We start from the raw sequence: 17,658 nt of genomic DNA, 5'->3' as shown, positions 1-17,658 counted from the left end.
CTACTTTACATCAGCACAATTTTGGAACCAAATTTTTTTTTGTTAGGGAGTTATAAGGGTTAAAAGTTGACCAGCAATTTCTCATTTTTACAACACCATTTTATTTTAGGGACCACATCTCATTTGAAGTCATTTTAAGGGGTCTATATGATAGAAAATACCCAAGTGTGACACCATTCTAAAAACTACACCCCTCAAGGTGCTCAAAACCATATTCAAGAAGTTTATTAACCCTTCTGGTGCTTCACAGGAATTTTTTGAATGTTTAAATAAAAATGAACATTTAACTGTGGGGGTAAACCACTGTTTGGGCGCATGGCAGAGCTCGGAAGGGAAGGAGCGCCGTTTGACTTTTCAATGCAAAATTGACAGGAATTGAGATGGGACGCCATGTTGCGTTTGGAGAGCCACTGATGTGCCTAAACATTGAAACCCCCCACAAGTGACACCATTTTGGAAAGTAGACCCCCTAAGGAACTTATCTAGATGTGTGGTGAGCACTTTGACCCACCAAGTGCTTCACAGAAGTTTATAATGCAGAGCCGTAAAAATAAAACTAAAAATTTTTCCCACAAAAATTATTTTTTTAGCCCCCAGTTTTGTATTTTCCCGAGGGTAACAGGAGAAAGTGGACCCCAAAATTTGTTGCCCAATTTGTCCTGAGTGCGATGATACACCATATGTGGGGGGAACCACTGTTTGGGCGCATGGGAGGGTTCAGAAGGGAAGGAGTGCCATTTGAATGCAGACTTAGATGGAATGGTCTGCAGGTGTCACATTGCGTTTGCAGAGCCCCTAATGTACCTAAACAGTAGAAACCCCCCACAAGTGACACCATTTTGAAAAGTAGACCCCCTAAGGAACTTATCTACATGTGTGGTGAGCACTTTGACCCACCAAGGGCTTCACAGAAGTTTATAATGGAGAGCCGTAAAAATAAAACAAAAATTTTTTCCCACAAAAATTATTTTTTAGCCCCCAGTTTTGTATTTTCCCGAGGGTAACAGGAGAAATTGGACCCCAAAATTTGTTGTCCAATTTGTTCTGAGTGCGCTGATACCCCATATGTGGGGGGAACCACTGTTTGGGCGCATGGGAGGGCTCGGAAGGGAAGGAGCTCCATTTGGAATGCAGGCTTAGATGGAATGGTCTGCAGGTGTCACATTGCATTTGCAGAGCCCCTAATGTACCGAAACAGTAGAAACCCCCCACAAGTGACACCATTTTGGAAACTAGACCCCCTAAGGAACTCATCTAGATGTGTTGTGAGAGCTTTGAACCCCCAAGTGTTTCACTACAGTTTGTAACGCAGAGCCATGAAAATTGAAAAAAAAAAATCTTTCCCCCAAAAATTATTTTTTAGCCCCCAGTTTTGTATTTTCCCGAGGGTAAGAGGAGAAATTTGACCCCAAAAGTTGTTGTCCAATTTGTCCTGAGTATGCTGATACCCCATATATTGGGGGGAACCACCGTTTGGGCGCATGGGAGGGCTCGGAAGGGAAGGAGTGCCATTTGGATTGCAGACTTAGATGGAATGGTCTGCAGGCGTCACATTGCGTTTGCAGAACCCCTAATGTACCTAAACAGTAGAAATCCCCCACAAGTGACCCCATATTGGAAACTAGACCCCCCAGGGAACTAATCTAGATGTGTTGTGAGAACTTTGAACCCCCAAGTGTTTCACTACAGTTTATAACGCAGAGCCGTGAAAATAAAAAATCTTTTTTTTTTCCACAAAAATTATTTTTTAGCCCCCAGTTTTGTATTTTCCCAAGGGTAACAGGAGAAATTGGACCCCAAAAGTTGTTGTCCTATTTGTCCTGAGTACGCTGATACCCCATATGTTGGGGTAAACCCCTGTTTGGGCACACGGGAGAGCTTGGAAGGGAAGGAGCACTGTTTTACTTTTTCAACGCAGAATTGGCTGGAATTGAGATCGGACGCCATGTCGCGTTTGGAGAGCCCCTGATGTGCCTAAACAGTGGAAACCCCCCAATTATAACTGAAGCCCTAATCCAAACACACTCCTAACCCTAATTCCAACAGTAACCCTAACCACACCTCTAACCCTGACACACACCTAACCCTAATCCCAACCCTATTCCCAACTGTAAATGTAATCTAAACCCTAACCGTAACTTTAGCCCCAACCCTAACTGTAGCCTTAACCCTAGCCCCAACCCAAACTTTAGCCCCAACCCAAACTGTAGCCCTAACCCTAACCATAGCCCTAACCCTAACTTTAGCCCCAACCCTAACTGTAGCCTTAACCCTAGCCCTAACCATAGCCCTAACCCTAGCCATAACCCTAACCCTAGCCCTAACCCTAGCCCTAACCCTAGCCCTAGCCCTAACCCTAGCCCTAACCCTAGCCCTAACCCTAGCCCTATCCCAAACCCTAACCCTAGCCCTAGCCCTAGCCCTAGCGGAAAAATGGAAATAAATACATTTTTTTAATTTTTCCCTAACTAAGGGGGTGATGAGGGGGGGTTTGATTTACTTTTATAGCGGGTTTTTTAGCGGATTTTTATGATTGGCAGCCGTCACACACTGAAAGACGCTTTTTATTGCAAAAAATATTTTTTGCGTTACCACATTTTGAGAGCTATAATTTTTCCATATTTTGGTTCACAGAGTCATGTGAGGTCTTGTTTTTTGCGGGACGAGTTGACGTTTTTATTGGTAACATTTTCGGGCACGTTACATTTTTTGATCGCTTTTTATTCCGATTTTTGCGAGGCAGAATGACCAAAAACCAGCTATTCATGAATTTCTTTTGGGGGAGGCGTTTATACCGTTCCGCGTTTGGTAAAATTGATAAAGCAGTTTTATTCTTCGGGTCAGTACGATTACAGCGACACCTCATTTATATCATTTTTTTATGTTTTGGCGCTTTTATACGATAAAAACTATTTTATAGAAAAAATAATTATTTTTGCATCGCTTTATTCTCAGGACTATAACTTTTTTATTTTTTTGCTGATGATGCTGTATGGCGGCTCGTTTTTTGCGGGACAAGATGACGCTTTCAGCGGTATCATGGATATTTATATCTGTCTTTTTGATCGCGTGTTATTCCACTTTTTGTTCGGCGGTATGATAATAAAGCGTTGTTTTTTGCCTCGTTTTTTTTTTTTTTCTTACGGTGTTTCCTGAAGGGGTTAACTAGTGGGCCAGTTTTATAGGTTGGGCCGTTACGGATGCGGCGATACTAAATATGTGTACTTTTATTGTTTTTTTTTTATTATTTAGATAAAGAAATGTATTTAGGGGAATAATATTTTTTTTTTTTTTCATTATTTAGGAATATTTTTTTTAATTTTTTTTTACACATTTTGACATTTTTTTTTTAACTTTTTTACATTGTCCCACGGGGGGACATCACAGATCAGTGATCTGACAGTGTGCACAGCACTCTGTCAGATCACTGATCTGACATGCAGCGCTGCAGCCTTCACAGTGCCTGCTCTGAGCAGGCTCTGTGAAGCCACCTCCCTCCCTGCAGGACCCGGATCCGCGGCCATCTTGGATCCGGGGCTGGAGGAAGCAGGGAGGGAGGTGAGACCCTCGCAGCAACGCGATCACATTGCGTTGCTGCGGGGGGCTCAGGGAAGCCCGCAGGGAGCCCCCTCCCTGCGGGAAGCTTCCCTATACCGCCGGCACATCGCGATCATCTTTAATCGCGGTGTGCCAGGGGTTAATGTGCCGGGGGCGGTCCGTGACCGCTCCTGGCACATAGTGCCGGATGTCAGCTGCGATAAACAGCTGACACCCGGCCGCGATCGGCGGCGCTCCCCCCGTGAGCGCCGCCGATCGCGCTGGACGTATTATCCCGTCCGTGGTCATGGGGGCCCACCCCACCTCGACGGGATAGTACGTCCCATGTCAGAAAGGGGTTAATTAGCCTGTTAGGGTTATGGCTTGTTCACTATCATCGTTAGCAAAGGCCAGATGATGCAAATTTACCAACTTTATAAAAACTCTGCCTCTTCCAATCTTGTGCCAAAAAACTGCAGCCATGTGTTTTTCTTAGGAGCTGCCTAGCACTCTGAAAATTAAAATGGTGGAGGTCCACAAAGCAGGAAAAGGCTATAAGAAAATAACAAAGCGTTCAAAATGTACTTAAGAAATGACAGTTAACAGGAACAGTGGTCAAGATAAGTTCTGGAAGACCAAGCATAATTTCAGTGAGAGCTGCTCGTAGGATTGCTAGGGAGGCAAATCAGAACCCAGCTTGGACGCAAAAGACCTTCAGAAAGATTTATCAGACTCTGAAGTTGTGGTACCTTGTTCCACTGTTCACATATGCCTGCACTAATATAACCTTCATGAAAGAGTCATCAGAAGAAAACGTCACCTGTGTCCTCCCCATAAAATTCAGCATCAGAAGCATGCAAAAGAACATCTAAACATGCCTGATGCATTTTGGAAACAAGTCCTGTGGACCGACGAGAGTAGAATAGAACTCTTTGGCCAAAGCTATGTGTGGAGAAAAGAGAGCACAAAATTTCAAGGAAATAAATTCTTGCCAACCATTAAGCATGGAGGTGGATCAATCATGCTTTGGAACTGCGTTGCAGCCAATGGCACGGGGAACATTTCATTGGTAGAGGGAACAATGGATTCAATGAAATTTCAACAAATTCTTGATGCAAACATAACACCATCTGTAAAAAAAAAGCTGAAGTTCAAAACAGGATGGCTTCTAAAAATGGGTAATGATCCTAAACACACGAGCTGGATTCTACAATCCACACAAGTGGCTCAGGTCGTGCAGCTCATCCAGGATGGCACATCAATACGAGCTGTGGCAAGAAGGTTTGCTGTGTCTGTCAGCGTAGTGTCCAGAGGCTGAAGGCGCTACCAGGAGACAAGCCAGTACACCAGAAGATGTGGAGGGGGCCGTAGGAGGGCAACAACCCAGCAGTAGGACCGCTACCTCAGCCTTTGTGCAAGGAGGAACAGGAGGAGCACTGCCAGAGCCCTGCAAAATGAACTCCAGCAGGCCACAAATGTGCATATGTCTGCAATAACGGTTAGAAACCGACTCCATGAGGATGGACTGAGTGCCCGATGTCCACAGATGGGGGTTATGCTCACAGCCCAACACCGTGCAGGACGATTGGCATTTGCCACAGAACACCAGGATTGGCAAATTCGCCACTGGTGCCCTGTGCTCTTCACAGATGAAAGCAGGATTACACTGAGCACATGTGACAGACGTGACAGAGTCTGGAGATGCCGTGGAGAGCAATCAGCTGCCTGCAACATCCTTCAGCATGACCGGTTTGGCAGTGGGTCAGTAATGGTGTGGGGTGGCATTTCTTTGGAGGGCCGCACAGCCCTCCATGTGCTAGCCAGACTGCCATTAGGTACTGAGATGAGATCCTCAGGCCCCTTGTGAGACCATATGCTGGTGCGGTTGGCCCTGGGTTCCTCCTAATGCAGGACAATGTTAGACCTCATGTGGCTGGAGTGTATCAGCAGTTCCTGCAAGATGAAGGCATTGAAGCTATGGACTGGCCCTCCTGTTCCCCAGACCTGAATCCGATTGAGCACATCTGGGACATCCTGTCTCGCACCATCCACCAATGTCACATTGCACCACAGACTGTCTAGGAGTTGCTGGATGCTTGAGTCCAGGTCTGGGAGGAGATCCCTCAGGAAACCATCCGCCGCCTCATCAGGAGCATGCCCAGGTGTTGTAGGGAGGTCATACAGGCATGTGGAAGCCACACACACTACTGAGCATCATTTCCTTGTCTTGAAGCATTTCCACTGAAGTTGGATCAGCCTGTAATTTGATTTTCCACTTTGATTTTGAGTATCATTCCAAATCCAGACTTCCAAAGGATATTAATTTTGATTTACATTGATCATTATTATGTTTTATTGTTCTCAACACATTCCACTATATAATGAATAAAGATTTGCAACTGGAATATTTCATTCCGTGATATCTAGGATGTGGTACTTTAGTGTTTTCTTTATTTTTTTTGAACAGTGTATATTGCTTCAAATACAAAGAAAATGTGTCATCATTAGCTTTAGCTCTTTTACAGATCATTTCATCTTAAACTTGCTTAACTGTTCACAATAACAGTAATTTTGACCTTTTGACCAGGGGTGCCCAAAATATATATTTATATCAATACATGGATGCATATAATATACTATATTCTTTGTGTATCCATTTTTCATATGCTTTCCCTTAGATATGACTGGAATGCCTGTCACAAATCTAAATTATGTTCCAATCAATTCAATAGAATGCAAGCAAAATGTATTAGAGATAATGAATATAGGGATAGTCTAATTAGGTAAGTGCTCCATAAAAGTTTATAGTCTATAAAGCAAGGATCAGGATACCGGTAATTATGTTTGGAAGCAATGTACCATTTTAATGTATAATATTTGTTTCCAGACGGAAATAATAGAAACTGCAAAAGGTCTTAAGCAGCATCCAGCCATTTTCTGTAGGATACTCGGCTACCAATGTTGATCTCAAACACATCGGCATCCAGAAGCCACGGCACATCCACAGGAACTGAGTCATTTTCACCCAGTGCTGACGACTGCCTTTGTTGTTAGAGCTAAAAATACAACATATTATTTGACTGTTTTTCTAAATTAATGGCATTAAACAGAGTCCATTTCTATCCCTGTAACAGGATTACTGCACATTTGTTAACCCTTTCAGACTGCTTTAAGCCTGCCCTTATGCTATCACTATTGTAGTGCTCTTTTTTAAGCAGCACATTGGCCACCGCTGTCCACTCTTTAATTAATCCATGTAATGGTAGATGTGAGACTGAATGGCTATATGTATGTGGGTGGGTGAGCAATGGGTGGAGTGGAAGGGTCACTCTTGTGATCCAGAGTTTGAGGGAGTGACCCCAGAATTGTGTGCACCTCTTCCCACCATTTCTTGACCCCATTCTCTGTGGCTCGACTCTTGAAGACCTCGACCTTTGGTTTCAATAGGAAGAAAGCAAGAAGCCAATGCTGCCAGAACACAACAGCCACTGTAAACCAACACTGTGAGATATATAGAAGACTCAAGCATCACCTGGGGACAGAAAAAAGGATAAATGGCAAGTTCTGTGTGGAAGTTAGTTTTCAAAAACCAAATGAAGGGAAAACTTCATAATATTGGCCACCTTGTTAGTAATGATATGAGTGAATGTCAGAGTTAGCGTAAATTAACCACCCATGAAGGTTTCAACAGGCAGATCGTCAAACTGCAGACCAAAAGTGTCACTGTAAGTCAGTTCTCCCCCTTGATCTTGCATTTAGTGTGGAGAGATGACCAGTAACACACAAGGCAGGAAAAATACTGAGGTAGCCATGCAATGCCCAGGCAGTACTGAGCAAGGGTCCTATAAATCCAAATACAACCAGGGCCCAAGACTCCTTGGGTGCTGTATGATTGCCACCCAGTGAGACACTGCCACCTCTTGGTCCTAATCTAAGATAGGACAGGAAAGGCAAGTCATCAGTTATCATACTGCTTATCTGACTGACAGCTATCTCCACTGACAAGGATACTGCCATAGATAAAGGGGAACAAGGAACTATTAGAAACATCTCATCCACAGGAGTAACAAAGGATTTGATGGGAAAAATTAATTTTGGCTAAGCTTTGTGTCCCCCAACAGCAGACATTAGGGGGCATTGGTGCTCCCCCTGTTCTCAATAGATTGGAAATGAATCCCGCTAACATCACTGATAATTACTGTATCTAACGTGCGCTGTCCCTTATTAAAAAATTGACAGAATAATCCAAATTCTTCTGGGTTAATGATTAAGACATTTATGGGAAATTTGTCAAATCGATTACTGGTCAATTTCTCATTTAAAAAAAAAATACCTGTGCAATAAATGGTGTAACTAATGCCCCGACCCTCGCCATCCCGCTGCATGTTCCTAGACCTAGTGCCCGTGTAGCTGTAGGATAAACCTGGAAAGGAGGAAGTAACAAATGTGAAGAAAAATACACCAAGATTCTGAGAAATACATTCATTCAAACATTGGGCATTTGTAAATAGATAAAACTAAAATAACAGGAACATTTCTTTATTTGTGACAAACTACGGTAGATATCAAGATGGACATATGGACATATTCTTTATCCCATGTCTTCATCTATTCATTCATTAGAGGCACAGGTGGCTCTAGGGCCCTGACGTTTGTTGTTATTGTTAGTACAATATATGGCAGTTGGGGGCCCTGCTACAGATTTCGCATTGAGATCCAGATCTTCAATATATGACTCTGCTTTTGTTCATCTAGGTAACATTTTTAGCAGCGCAAAGCCATCTTCATGTCATGGCCATGGACCTACCTCTGGTGTGTAAACATAGGCAGCTTGGAATCCACCTGAAATAAAGGCTCTTCCAATGAAGAGTAAAACAGTGAGGACATTCCTGGAAAGAAACAAATTAACAAATTAATTAACCCAAGCAAGAGCTACAATGATACTCTGATGTTACTTAGAAATTAGGATGCATTTACACTGGCTGATCTTGGCCATTAAATGACCACTGATTGGCTACATTTAAGCTGGTGGTCATTTAATAGCCTGTTTAGACAGACGGACAGCACTTCCATACACACAGAACAATCGTTAGTACTAGAGATGAGCTGATCTACCAAAATTTGAATTCAGCAAATCACGCAGACTCTACAGGAAAATTCGAAAAGATATTCTCTGCAAATCGAAAGATCCTTATAATGTTCTGGAGTCTTTCCAGACCCCAGAGCATTATAAATGTTGTATGTAAAAAAAAAAGTACTCACTGCTCACCTGTGCTGCAGCTCCCACAGCCTACACTCTAGTCCTCAGCTCCTCTTCTTTTCCCATTCTCCCTAGGCGCACATTCTCTTTGGAGTCGTCACTCCAGGCCGCAGCTTCCATCTGGACCAGTCTGTGCTGTCCCTTGTGTGTCGATATAAAATGTGCTGCAACAGCACAGTGCAATCTGACCACAATCTCTTTGTCTGGCCCTGAAATGGTTCTGCTAAATGGTGACTGCAGCTGTCACCATTTTAATAAATCGGCATGGAGAAAATTGTAAAAATGATTCTGTACTCTAGAGAATGTGGAATTTTGTAACATTTTAGGAGAATTCAATTCCCCTCGAATTTGCTCATCTCTAGTTAAAACCATCATTCTGTGCTCAGAGGATAACTTTGTTCCAGACAATGGGTTTCCAAGAACGATCATTTTTAAAGAAAACCTGTCAGCAGGATTAAGTAATGTAAAGTAAAGACATGGCCATAATAGCAGTGCTATACTGATTACATCAATACCTTTGTGGTTCTTGTTTAAACAGTAAATTACATTTTATTCTAATGATATTTCAGTGCACGAAGGCAAGACTGTGGGTAGGGTCTTCTCCTCCTGCTCTGGCCCCTCCACCTACCTCCTGTATGTCAATGACAGATCACTGATTTCTAAGTGACCTGCCTCCTGTTTCACATTTCACATCACCGCCATCATCGGTGTGGGGTTTGATTTTACATCTGGTATTCTTCTGTTTAATAGAATACTGCCGGAGGCGGCTCATGCGTAGATAAACATCTCGCTCAATGATGTCTTCATTGTGCCAAGATGTTATTTTGAGCATGAGCATGTGCCGCCTCCAGCGCCATTTTATTGAAGACAGGCAGCGAAAACAAACTGCGCATGCGCCGCCCATGCCAATGCCGGCTGCGTCGTGAATTTTCAAACAGGATGCAGGTCACTGAAAACCCAATGACTTGTCATTGAAATACAAGAGGCAGGTGTAGAGGCAGGAGGAGACCCTGTCCACAGTTTATCCATCAGAAAACTTCAATGCTTATTAAACAAGAATAATAAAGCAGATTTCTTGGCCAATTGTATACATGTAATCAGTATAACAATGCCATTATAGACATGTCTTTATTTTACATTGCTAAATTGTGCTGACAGGTTCTCTTTAAGCTAGCTTGAAAGTCATTTCACTTGATGGGCGAGCAAAACTGTTTAGACAGACAGATAATCAGGAGACGAGCATTCCTAGAAACGCTTGTTTACCATTTTCAGCTAGTGTACTTTTTTAATTTACTGTATTTTTGTCATTTACTAATTTTAAAAATATTTTCCATACCTTCCAACACAAAGGAAAAGAAGAAGGGCACATAATGAGAAAACAAAAAAACAAATGGCCATGGTCTTTTTCCGTCCAAGTCGATCAATGATCCATAATGTCACCAACACACCTTGTACAATAAAAAAGATAAAGGAACATCAGATGAATAATAACTACATTTAACTTTGTTAACCCTTTACTGGCATCCCTTGTACATTTTCTTATGGAGAAATGCATGGCTAGCTGCCCAGCAAATCAGCTGTGTGCCATGGGTGGTGTGAGCATTTGAAAAGAATGCCTTGAAAATGAGGTTGTCTATTACGAGAAAGCCACTCTTAATTTAGATAATTTTTGTAAATTATTTTAATATTAGGTGTATATGGTATTTTCTACTAAAACAGTCCCTAATATTGCTAGGCTTTGAGCTAGTCATAGCAGATGAGATGTCAGCGGTCCTAAAAATGAACTTTGCTGTTACAGTGGCCACAGTCTGTATATACCAGGTGAACATCTGACGAGACTGTTCTAGCACCACCAACCTGGAAATTCAGATAGTGTGGTCCATAATAAATCAGTGTAATCTTCCACAGTTAGAAATTCACAGGAGAGACTACATTTCGGCTTGACTGCCTTCCTCTGACTGGAAACTTGGAAAAGGAATAGAAAAACACATGAAAGTGCTAGCCAAAAACCACATCAATATGACTGCATGAAAAAATTAGATTTCATCATTTACAGTTATGAATTAATTATAATATTACAATTACTAACTGTATAGACTAAAGAGATTTATCATTGGTGGAAACAGGGAGCTCACACCTAGAAATTATCACTATCATTTATTAAATTGTAATATACTGTAATAATAGTTGACCTGATACTGAATAAAATTGTTAATCTCCCGATCACAGGGAGGCCAATGTGGTGGAGCTGGCTGTCTAATGGTGGTCGGAAAGCTGCATGAAAACCAGGAGATCCAGAACAAGGACAGAAACATCACGCAGGTGGGATGGTCAGAATAAAGGCCAAGGTCAAAACCAGGAAATCCAAAATAGTACCGGAAATGTCATGCAGGAGTGATGGTCAAAATTAGGACCAACGTCAAATCAATAGAGAAATGCAAGCAGGATAAATGGTGACAGAAAGTGTGGACCAGATCTAAAGAACTATAACTGGCAATGGGGATCAGGCATTCACGATCTTAAACAGCCTTCAGCCTTGCCCAGGGTGAACAGCAAGAGTTAAGATAAAATTAACTTTTAAGCAAGATGCTTTCACAAGTCCCAGAATCACACAGAACAACCACGTTTTCACTCAGCGTCATCAACAACAGAAACTTGACATGGCCTGGCAATGGAAACACAAACATAGGGGAAAGGCACGGATGGAGATGTCACATAATCTATGGCTAATTAGTTGTGTCAAGTTTTTGCGTCTAGATCTGATGGAAATGATAGAATGTCTAGCATACATTGACAGCCATCCATATAAAAACACTCAATAATTGAAATGCTGTGCCATTAACTGTAAAAGCTACTACTTACCGCTGCATACATCTCCAGCTTGGAAAAGCTCTGTTGTTAATAGAACCAGCCCATAGTATGAAAAGGCATTAGAAAACCTGTAATATAAAATGAGAAGATCTATTATCAGTGAATGTTTAACCCCTTTACCCCCAAGGGTGGTTTGCATGTTAATGACGGGCCAATTTTTACAATTCTGGCCACTGTCCCTTTATGGGGTTATAACTCTGCAACGCTTCAACGGATCCCAGTGACTCTGACATTGTTTTCTCGTGACATATAGTACTTCATGATAGTGGTAAATTTTCTTTGATATTACTTGCGTTTATTTGTGAAAAAAAAGGAAATTTGGCCAAAATTTAGAAAATGTAGCAATTTTCCAACTTTGAATTTTCATGCCCTTAAATCACAGAGATATGTGATACGTGATACGATATGAAAATACGTAATACAGTCATGGCCAAAAGTATTGACACCCCTGCAATTCTGTCAGATAATACTCAGTTTCTTCCTGAAAATGATTGCAAACACAAATTCTTTGTTATTATTATCTTCATTTACTTGGTCTTAAATGAAAAAAACACAAAAAGAATTGTCCTAAAGCCAAATTGGATATAATTCCACACCAAACATAAAAAAGGGGTGGACAAAAGTATTGGCACTGTTCGAAAAATCATGTGATGCTTCTCTAATTTGTGTATTTAACAGCACCTATAACTTACCTGTGGCACCTAACAGGCGTTGGCAATAACTAAATCACACTTGCAGCCAGTTGACATGGATTAAAGTTGACTCAACATCTGTCCTGTGTCCTTGTGTGTACCACATTGAAACTGTTTGAGGACTTGAGAAACCAAATTGTGAGGAAGCATGAGCAATCTCAAGGCTACAAGTCCATCTCCAAAGACCTGAATGTTCCTGTGTCTACCATGCGCAGTGTCATCAAGAAGTTTAAAGCTCATGGCACTGTGGCTAACCTCCCTAGATGTGGAGGGAAAAGAAAAATTGACAAGAGATTGCAACGCAAGATTGTGCGGATGTTGGATAAAGAACCTCGACTAACATCCAAACAAGTTCAAGCTGCCCTGCAGTCCAAGGGTACAACAGTGTCAACCCGTACTATCTGTCGGCGTCTGAATGAAAAGGGACTGTATGGTAGGAGAACCAGGAAGACCCCACTTCTTACCCCGAGACATAAAAAAGCCAGGCTGGAGATTGCCAAAACTTACCTGAAAAAGCCTAAAACGTTTTGGAAGAATGTTCTCTGGTCAGATGAGACAAAAGTAGAGCTTTTTGGCCAAAAGCATCAACATAGAGTTTACAGGAGAAAAAATGAGGCATTCAAAGAAAAGAACACGGTCCCTACAGTCAAACATGGCGGAGGTTCCCTGATGTTTTGGGGTTGCTTTGCTGCCTCTGGCACTGGACTGCTTGACCGTGTGCGTGGCTATATGAAGTCTGAAGACTACCAACAAATTTTGCAGCATAATGTAGGGCCCAGTATGAGAAAGCTGAGTCTCCAAGGAAATAGCCAAATACTAGGTGTATCCAGATATGGTACCCCTGTAAGGTCCTCTAATAGAAAGTCTATATATATAAAGCCAGGAGGAACCTGATAAATCTAAAACATAACCTTTATTTGTATCCTTCTAAAAAGATTTCTTATGGACAAAACAGTGCAAAGTGCATAAAGTGCTCAAAATAACCAGTGCTCAATAAAAAATGGTTTGATCTCACCACATCAATCGTTTCTCAGGAGCGTCCTCATGTATGTTTAAGGGCAAGGGAAAAGTACACAATAACTATGCTACCCAGTCGTGCCCCTGTATTGCTCCCGTCCTGACAAGGACAGTCCCCAAGTCAGGCTAAGTTTTGTACCCACCACAACCAGATTACTTTCCCCACGCGTTTCCTCTCCCATAGGGGAGATTCATCAGGGGAATAGAAAGACGGTGGTATGCACATAATGCGATATTCTATTTGGGGATATCAAGTCCCTGCATTGGCAGGCGGCTCCTATGTGTCCAGTGCACTTGACTTCCAGTGTGGACTATGGTGAGGTGAGATGCACGCAGGGACCATACTCCCTAATGTAGTCTCACCCCCTCTCAATCTAATTACATGGCGCTCTACCTCACTTCCGGTTAATGGTTATGGCCGGTGAGCTTCCTGCGTGTTCAAGGCGTCATGTTGCCATGTGAACGCCCGTCCGAGTACCAAGCCGGTCTCCATTACTGCGCATGCGGACTCTGCCCACTGCTGAGTCCGCCCTCACTTCCGGTTCATAATACTCGTTATGTCCGGTCCTGCGCAGTCCCGACTCAGGATCCGCTCTGTTGTCTGCCTGCGTCTCCATCCCCATGACTACCCACGATATGTCATGGTAGTGCGCATGCGACCTTTTTACCCGTGATCACGCGCTATGCGGGCCGGCAGCTCAGGTCCCCAATCTTTTTCGCCTCTATGCGCATGCGGACTTCTTTTGTGTCTACCATTACTCGCTCCGCAGTCAGGTGCATCAAGTTCCTAGTGCCTCTGCTTCTTGTATAAATACTAGTGAGAGGTGTGTGTTAATATCCTAATATGATCACCTTGATCCCTATATTAGTACCGGAAAATTACATAACGCTAGTTTATTTCTTAGTAAAGAAAACAGCCGCTATGCCAGGATATTCTTAGATATAGCCATGAGAGGAGGTGGCTAGGCATAGGGGAAGAGATCCCTCTAGGTAAATCCATAAAAAATATATAAAATCTCCCTTTAATACCCCCTATATTTGGGTCGGAGAAATATGTATATCTGCAGGGTATGGCAATGGCTCATAGCCTAAATATCACAATGGATAATGAACGTCCTGTTTTATTGACTTACAGCCCCCAAGGACCGCAAACCAGACTCCAACCTATAAGCCCATTAAAGACTAGAGAGGGAAATGAAAATATGTACACCCCTCTTTTAATTCAAAGAAAGCAGCCGTAATTCAATTGATCATTCAGACCTTGCGGATGACAGGTCTGAAGGCGAAAAATCCACCTTGACTCTTTTTGGAGCAAAATCCTATCAAAGTCACCCCCTCTCCTTAGTGGTCTCACTTTCTCAATACCCATAAACTTAATGGCCTTCATGTCCCCAGGGGAAAGTAATCTGGTTGTGGTGGGTACAAAACTTAGCCTGACTTGGGGACTGTCCTTGTCAGGACGGTAGGAATACAGGGGCACGACTGGGTAGCATAGTTATTGTGTACTTTTCCCTTGCCCTTAAACATACATGAGGACGCTCCTGAGAAACGACTGATGTGGTGAGATCAAACCATTTTTTATTGAGCACTGGTTATTTTGAGCACTTTATGCACTTTGCACTGTTTTGTCCATAAGAAATCTTTTTAGAAGGATACAAATAAAGGTTATGTTTTAGATTTATCAGGTTCCTCCTGGCTTTATATATAAAGCTGAGTCTCCCTCAGAGGTCATGGGTCTTCCAGCAGGACAATGACCCAAAACACACTTCAAAAAGCACTAGAAAATGGCTTGAGAGAAAGCACTGGATACTTCTAAGGTGGCCAGCAATGAGTCCAGACCTGAATCCCATAGAACACCTGTGGAGAGATCTAAAAATGGCAGTTTGGAGAAGGCACCCTTCAAATATCAGGGACCTGGAGCAGTTTGCCAAAGAAGAATGGTCTAAAATTCATTGATGGTTACCGGAAGTGGTTGGTCGCAGTTATTTTGGCTAAGGGTTGTGCAACCAAGTATTAGGCTGAGGGTGCCAATACTTTTGTCTGGCCCATTTTTGGAGTTTTGTGTGAAATGATCAATGTTTTGCTTTTTGCTTCAATCTCTTTTGTGTTTTTTTCATTTAAGACATATTAAATGGAGATAATAATACCAAATAATTTGTGTTTGCAATCATTTTCAGGAAGAAATTGAGTATTATCTGACAGAATTGCAGGGGTGTCAATACTTTTGGCCATAACTGTAAGTAACATTTCCCACATGTCTACTTTACATCAGCACCAAATTTTTTTTTTGTTAGGGAGTCATAAGGGTTAAAAGTTGACCAGCGATTTCTCATTTTTAAAACACGATTTTTTTAGGGACCACATCACATTTGAAGTCACTTTGAGCGGTCTATGTCAGCTGTAATAATCAGCTGACACCTGGCAGCGATCGGCTGCGCTTCCTCTGTGAGCGCGGCCGATCGACTATCACATACTATCCCGTCACTGGGAATTAAGTCCCAGGTCACCTTGACGGGATAGTACATCATATGGAATTAAGGGGTTTATAGTTGAATTTTCAGGCACATGACATTTTTTGATTGCTTTCTATTCCAATTCAGGAATTGGCCCATACCACCTCGATGGGATAGTACGTCAGATGTCAGAAAGGGGTTAAACTATTGTTTATGCTTAACAGTGTTAAATTGATCTCTACTAGTGCTGAACTGGGGTGCCAGGGGCCCACCAGTAACCAACTCCAGGGCCCCACTTTTCAACTACATGCAACTGTGACATTATGTGCTGCATTTGTCTGTATATAGTGATTTAAGTGTAGGGGCGGACATACCACAGATGCAGCCAGTGCAGCTTCTCCGGGGCCCGGAGGTGCAGGGGGGCCTTGCAAGACGTCTAAAACTGAGGTCAATCTTGCCTGTTTCTGTGAGGCCATGGCCAGATTGCCCTCATCATACGCAGCGGGCAGGGAGTGATCCCTGCAGCTCCACTTCCTACAGGAGAAAATGGCAGCAGAGCTGCAGGGATCCGTTCTCTGCCTCCTGCCTAGTGCTTTCTCCCTGACACAGGCGCGCGGTTTGATGACATCAGCAAGCAGCCAGCGCCTGTGTCAGAGAGAAAGTTGTCGGCAATGACGATGTTGCGGGGGAACGATCAGGGGGTGGGAGGTGTTATTGTGTTGTTGTTGTTTTTTTTTTTTAAACTGGCAAGAATAATGATGAGGGTGGGATAGGACACTGAGGTGTGGTGGGGGAGAACAACGATGAGGGTAGGAGAGAAGACTCCAAGGTGGGGTGGGGGGAACAATAATGAGGGTGGGGGAGAAGACACTGAGGTGTGGTGGGGAGAAGGATGATGAGGGTGGGTGAGAGGACATTGGGGTGTGGTGGGGAGAACAATAATGGGGCTGATGGAGAGGAAACTGAGGTGTGGTGGGGAGAACAATGATGGGGTGGTGGAGAGGACACTGGGGTGTGTGGTGGGAGAGAATGATGGGGTGGTGGAGAGGACAATGATTGGTGGGGAGAGGACAGTGAGGTGTTTTGGGGAGAACAATGAAGTGGGTGGGGAAGAGGACAATGAGAGTGGGGAATTGGGATGGGAGTAAAGGGGACTTATAATGGACTTATGAACAGGGGGAGAGCACGTGTTCACATTAGGAGTGCTGGTTATTTTTTTGTCTATTTAGTTATTGGATGCTGGCTGCCTCCAGACTGATCTTGCACTCCTCCCATTGACTTTGCAGGTGGCCATAATCAGCTCTACCTGCCCATAAATTGTAGGCTTAGCCCGAGAGTGACATGTTTTGTCCATAAAGGCACAGATGATTGGCCTCGGGGAGACCAAAACATCCAACACCGCGGAGACACCATCACGTGTTTCTCAACGCAGTGATTCCAGAACACTGCCCCCATCCCTTATGGGAAATATGCAGATGCATGTAAAGAAGCTGCGGAGACACCATCACGTGTTTCTCGACGCAAGCAGTGAATAGCCAGGCCTTTCCCCGGGAAGGAACAACCACGGGAAGGGCAGCATCCTATGAAGGAAAGCCACCTATGCCAAGCATGGTATCCATCCACAGACAGCTGTTTCGGGGTTTTTGCCCCTCATCAGTGTGGAGTAGGAATCTGGCTATTAGGAGCAGTGCCTAGTAAAAAGGCTATAAAGGCACAGATGATTGGCCTCGGGGAGACCAAAACATCCAACACCGCGGAGACACCATCACGTGTTTCTCAACGCAGTGATTCCAGAACACTGCCCCCATCCCTTATGGGAAATATGCAG

The 17,658-nt window shown here is 43.2% G+C and overlaps 1 protein-coding gene across 1 annotated transcript in view; it reads right to left on the bottom strand.

The window, feature by feature from the left end:
- Positions 1-2,978: 2,978 nt before the first annotated feature.
- The window catches only part of SVOP (SV2 related protein), a 137,450-nt gene continuing 122,770 nt past the window's right edge, over positions 2,979-17,658 (bottom strand). Inside the window, exons 11-16 of the mRNA XM_069759596.1 lie at positions 11,660-11,736; positions 10,655-10,762; positions 10,134-10,245; positions 8,345-8,426; positions 7,871-7,960; positions 2,979-7,069 (exon numbers count right to left, since the gene is read on the bottom strand). Coding sequence (XP_069615697.1) covers positions 6,863-7,069; positions 7,871-7,960; positions 8,345-8,426; positions 10,134-10,245; positions 10,655-10,762; positions 11,660-11,736 — 676 coding nt within the window. The 3' untranslated portion in view covers positions 2,979-6,862. The remainder of the gene's footprint in view (positions 7,070-7,870; positions 7,961-8,344; positions 8,427-10,133; positions 10,246-10,654; positions 10,763-11,659; positions 11,737-17,658) is intronic.

Source organism: Ranitomeya imitator, chromosome 1 (assembly GCF_032444005.1).
Source record: "Ranitomeya imitator isolate aRanImi1 chromosome 1, aRanImi1.pri, whole genome shotgun sequence".
Lineage (NCBI taxonomy): Eukaryota > Metazoa > Chordata > Amphibia > Anura > Dendrobatidae > Ranitomeya > Ranitomeya imitator.
This window is presented reverse-complemented; position numbering and strand designations above follow the sequence as displayed.